Source organism: Carlito syrichta, unplaced genomic scaffold (assembly GCF_000164805.1).
Source record: "Carlito syrichta isolate Samal-C Ts95f unplaced genomic scaffold, Tarsius_syrichta-2.0.1 Scaffold304507, whole genome shotgun sequence".
In the NCBI taxonomy this organism is placed as follows: Eukaryota; Metazoa; Chordata; class Mammalia; order Primates; family Tarsiidae; genus Carlito; species Carlito syrichta.
Genome location: NW_007248603.1, coordinates 19,528 through 25,311, shown reverse-complemented (window position 1 = coordinate 25,311; position 5,784 = coordinate 19,528). Strand labels below are relative to the sequence as shown.

At 44.4% G+C, this 5,784-nt stretch overlaps 1 protein-coding gene across 1 annotated transcript in view; it reads left to right on the top strand.

The window, feature by feature from the left end:
* The window catches only part of LOC103262445 (RNA-binding protein 5), a 29,326-nt gene that overhangs the window by 4,888 nt on the left and 18,654 nt on the right, over positions 1-5,784 (top strand). Inside the window, 1 exon segment of the mRNA XM_008060060.2 lies at positions 539-694. Coding sequence (XP_008058251.2) covers positions 539-694 — 156 coding nt within the window.

Sequence of the window (5,784 nt, the reverse complement as noted above, 5' to 3'; positions counted from 1 at the left end):
GCTTGGGAAACTTGGCAAGACCTCATCTCTACAATAAATCAAAAAATTAGCCGGGCATGGTAGCGCATGCCTGTAGTTCCAGCTACTTGGAAGGCTGAGGCGGAAGGATCGCTGGAGCCCAGCAGATTGAGGCTGCGGTGGCCAGGAGCGTGTCACTGCACTCCAGTCTGGGCGACAGAGTGAGACTCCAACTCAAAAAAAAAAAAAAAAAAAAGTATGTTATAGAATAAGCATATTCACATTCCTTTCCATATGCATACATAGCTTTGTTTAATAGTAATTATGCTTCCCATAAATTTTAAACTTTGTTTCCTTTTTCCAATTTTCCACACATGTAGCCTTGATATTGTAACACATAATGGTATTTCTTTGTATTGGTGTGATGGTCATGAATTGTTAAATGACTGTTGCAGTTTTAGAAAACACTGCAGTGAACATCAACATAGAGTGCTTGTTTCTGTGTTGGCTTTCTTCCTAGGAGTGAGGGGCCTGGATTAAAGGGTACAGGGTGATTGTAATTTTGTTTGTCATAAATCAGAGAGAGCGTGAAAGAAGAAACAGTGACCGATCAGAAGATGGCTACCATTCCGATGGTGACTATGGCGAGCACGACTATAGGCATGACATCAGTGATGAGAGGGAAAGCAAGACCATCATGCTGCGCGGCCTTCCCATCACCATCACAGAGAGCGATGTAAGGGGAAACAGCGGTTCTAACAAGCAGTCCAGTGGGCACAATGAATTTTAAGCACCTACCATTATTTGTTTTTTAAATTTTGAGCTGGAGTCTCACCCTGTCGCCCAGACTGGAGTGCAGTGGCATGCTCCCGGCCACCACAGCCTTGACCTGCTTGGCTCCGGCCATCCTTCCGCCCCAGCCTTCCAAGTAGCCAGAACTACAGGCGCGTTCTACCACACCCAGCTAAATTTTTATTTGTTGTAGATATGAGGTCTACGCCAAGTTGCATGGGTGGGTCTCGAACCCATGGGCTCAGGCAGTCCGCTTGCCTCAGCCTCCTAAAGCTAGGATACAGGCTGAGCCACCAAGTCCGGCCTACCATTATTTATTCGTGTTATATTTTATTGAAAGCTATTGTAGACCAAGTATTCCTTCTTTATCCAAAATACTCAGAACCAGAAGTGTTTCAGATTTTTTCGGTTTTGAAATATTTGTATTTAAGTAATTAGATATCTTGGGTATGAGACCCAAATCTAAATACAGGATTTGTTTGATTTCATACTCACCTTATACACATAGCCTGAAAGTAATTTTTTTTTTTTTTTTTGAGTTGGAGTCTCACTCTGTCGCCCAGACTGGAGTGCAGTGGCCGCTCCCGGCCACCGCAGCCTCGCCTGCTGGGCTCCGGCGATCCTTCTGAGTAGCTGGAATTACAGGCGCGCGCTACCACGACCGGCTAATTTTTTTTTTTTTGATTTATTGTAGAGATGAGGTCTCGCCAAGTTGCCCAGGCGGGTCTCAAACCCGCGGGCTCTGGCAATCCACTCACCTCAGCCTCCCAAGGACGCGGGATTAAAGGCTGAGCCACCAAGCCCGGCTGGTCACAGTATTCTTTTTAGCCAGTGTTGTTGGTGAAAGGTTTTTTTGACTTTTTTGAGTTGGAGTCTCACTCTACTGCCCAGGCTGGAGTGCAGTGGCACGCTCACAGCCACCATAGCCTTGACCTGCTGGGTTTAGGCAATCCTTCTGCCTCAGCTTTCCAAGTAGCTGGAACCAGGCATGTACCACCATGCCTGGCTGATTTTTTAAAATTTATTTATTGTAGAGACGAGGTCTTGCCATGTTGCTCAGGCTGATCTTGAACCCCTGAACTCAGGCAGTCTTCTTACCTCTGCCTCCCAAGTACTGGGATTACAGGCATAAGCCACCACACCTGGCCGAATGTAAAATTTTAAAACATGTTTTTAAAAGCTATTAATATGTAGCATTGTGATGGTGTTTGTTGTCCTAAGTAGCGAAAGTGATATTCTGACTAATGTTTAGTTGAATTTTAGATAAAGCTGATTTAAGCATTGAGTTCACACAGCTTTGGGTTTTTATTTTTTATTTTTTTATTTTTTGAGTTGGAGTCTCACTCGGTCGCCCAGACTGGAGTGCAGTGGCCACTCCTGGCCATCGACCTGCTGGGCTCCGGCGATCCTTCCGCCTCAGCCTTCCAAGTAGCCGGAATTACAGGCATGCGCTACCACACCCAGCTGATTTTTTGATTTACCGTAAAGATGAGGTTTCGCTGCCCAGGCGGGTCTCGAACCCACGGGCTCAGGCAATCCACTCACCTCAGCCTCCCAAAGGTGCGGGATTACAGGCTGAGCCACTGAGCCCGGCTAGCTTTGGGTTTTTAAATACTGCAAGTAACAAATATGAGACAAGATATTAGAGTTAATAGTGAGTAATAATTCCATTATTTGTGATCCACTGCACACCTGCTACATTGTATACTATGTTAGAGACTACAGAGATGCAGAGCCATGGATCCTGCCTCAAAAAAACTAATGTATGAGTAGTTGAGATCAACAGATGATGATGACAATGCAGAATAGAAAGGGGTCAGTGTTGGAAGAGGCCCTGCTGTGAAAGGCTTATTTAAGGGAGGTTGCTGATGAGGGTGGGGGATGTGGAATAGGGGATGCAAGAAATCCTGTAGGATTTGATTCAGGAAGACTTGCTGATTGATCAGATTTTCCCTTTTAGGAATAGTCTGTTGGTTGTGTGCCCTGGCAACCTGCAGAGGAAGTAGACAACATGAGTAGTGTAATGCCCTTACCTGACCTTTTGGGGCTGCCCTGCTGGTAATGAAATAATATTACAGTACTATATATTTTAGGTATTTTCAGAGAAGCAGAAGCAGCTACCATAAGAAGGCTGGTTTTCAAAGTAGAATTTCTGAAGTTCCCAAATACTGTGCAGTATTTTTAGAGAATTTGCTTATTAGAATTTTTTTTCTTTTTTGAGTCAGAGTCTCACTTCCTTGCTCAGGCTGGAGTGCAGTGGCACACTGCTACTCACAGCCACCGTTGTCTGGACGTTCTGGGTTCAGGCAATCCTTCTGCTTCAGCCTTTCAAATAGCTGGAACTGCAGGTGTGTGCCACCATGCCTGGATAGTTTTTTTGTGATTTATTGTAGAGACAAGGTCTCACCAAGTTGCCCAGGCTGATCTCGAACCCCCAGGCTCAGGCAGTCTTCTCACCTAGGCCTCCCAAAGTGCTGGGATTACACACTGAGCCACCGTGCCCAGCCAGATTTTGCCATTTGATACAGCTTCCCAAGCATGGTTCTCAAGTGCTATCTAGTGTTCCTAAGCACAAGAAAGCTGATGCGCCTAACGGAGAAAATATATATAAAATAAGCTTCATTCAGGTATGAGTTACAGTGCTGTTGGATGTGAGTTCAGTGTAAATGAATATCGATTAAATAGGGCAACTTTAAACAGAAACCCACATAAAACTTGTTTTATGTATTGAACAGTTGATAAAAAACATTGTGACCAAGCCGGACTCGATGGCTCAACCTGTAATCCCGCACCTTGGGAGGCTGAGGTGAGTGAATTGCTTGAGCCCGTGGGTTCGAGACCCACCTGGGCAACTTGGTGAGACCTCATCTCTACAATAAATCAAAAAATTAGCTGGGCGTGGTAGTGCACGCCTATAGTTCCAGCTACTCGGAAGGCTGAGGCGGAAGGATCGCTAGAGCCCAGCAGGTCGAGGCTGCGGTGGCTGGGAGTGGTCACTGCCCTCCAGTGTGGGCAACAGAGTGAGACTCCAACTCAAAAAAAAAAAACAAAAAACCATTATGACCACTGGTTCACAGAAACCAAACTGTTTCCCCTAGGAACAGTGGTTCAGTATTCTTGGTAACTGAAACATAATTACCATATAAGGAGAGTTAAATGTTGTCTATTTTCTCATAAAAGTGCTGAGCCTGGCCCCACCATAACACTCAGGTTCATATACTTAGTTTTATAAAGTAAAAAGAGTTAGTCATCAGAGCAATTAAAGATACTTAGTTACTCTAAGAGTTTACATGTCAGTTTGTTGGGGGGACTAACTTAAAGAGGTAAACAGAATAACAAAGTGATAAACTAAAGTACAAGAGAAGATTAAATACCATAATTGTTTTTTGGGGTTTTTTTTTTTTAGTTGGAATCTCACTCTTAGCACTCAGGCTGGAGTGCAGTGGCATGCTCATGGCCACAAGAGCCTTGACCTGCTCAACTCAGGCATTCCTTTCGCCTCAGCCTTCCAAGTAGCTGGAACTACAGGGGCACACTACCACGTCCAGCTTATTTTTTGATTTATTGCAGAGACAAGGTCTCACCAAGTTGTCCAGATTGGTCTCGAACCCCCGAGCCCAGACAGTCCTCTCATTTCCACCTCCCAAAGTGCTGGGATTACAAGCTTGAGCTACTGCGTCTGGCTTTTTATTTTTTTGAGTTGGAGTCTCTCCTTGTTGCCCAGGCTGGAGTACAGTGGCATGCTCACAGCCTCCGCAGCCTTGACCTGCTGGGCTCAGGCAATTCTTCCACCTCAACCTTCCAAGTAATTGGAACTACAGGTACCCGCTACCATGCCTGGCTAATTTGTTCGATTTATTGTAAAGATGAGGTCGTTCCAAGTTGCCCAGGCTGGTCTCAAACCCCTGGGTTCAGGCAGTTCTCTTGCCTTGGCCTCTCAAAGTGCTGGGATTACAAGCTTGAGCCACCAGAACCGGCCCCATAATTTTTGTTAATGTTTCATTTATTTATTTATTTGTTATTGAGGGGGGAGTATAATAGAAAGTTTACTTATTTTTCACTAAGACTTTAGAGAGCATAACTCAATGTTACCCCATCCTACTGTGAAGAAGGGTTAGTGCAGTGAGTGTTATAAAGGAGATATAAACAATTTGTATTTGAAGGACTGGAACCAAGATTGACAAAGAACAACTTGCATCTAAATCATCATTAAAATGTTGAAAAGAAAAAAAAAAAAAGGGCAACAGAGGTTTCAGACATTTTACAAATATTAAGATCTCATCACAGCACTTTGGGAGGCCAAGGTCAGAGGATTGCCTGAGCCCAGAGGTTCGAGACCAGCCTGGGCAACTTGACAAGACCTTGTCTCTACAATAAATAAAAAAATTAGCTAGGGGTGGTATTGCACACCTGTAGTTCCAGCTACTTGGAAGACTGAGGCAGAAGGATCACCTGAGCCCAGCAGGTCGAGGCTGCGGTGGCCGTGAGCGTGCCACTGCACTTCAGCCTGGGCAACAGAGTGAGGCTCCAACTCAAAAAAAAAAGAAAAAGCAAAAAAAATGTGGAAAATTTGGCATTAGATACTTGTTTACAATATGAAAGTTCAAACAAGCATCACCTTGTTAGATCTCAGTGGGAAACGTGTTTGAGCGGGTCAGATTTATCACTACTTTATGCATATGTCCAAGAATGACCACAAAAGTGCTATAAATACTGGTTTGGGTTTTACAAATTTTAGCAAGTGGACAAATTCACAGATGCAAGATCTGAGAATAATCAAGATTGAGTACGTATAGTCCTGTAACCTTTGCACCTAATTATGGAAGTAGGGGCCACTGAGAATCTTGATTTTACAAATTTGACCCGTTTTTTTTTGTGGGAGTATTGCTGCTTGATATGATTGATGAAGAGACTAGCATGTTTTTTTTGTTTTTTTGTTTTTTTTTGAGTTTGAGTCTCACTCTGTCGCCCAGACTGGAGTGCAGTGGCCGCTCCCGGCCACCACAGCCTCGACCTGCTGGGCTCTGGCTGCTG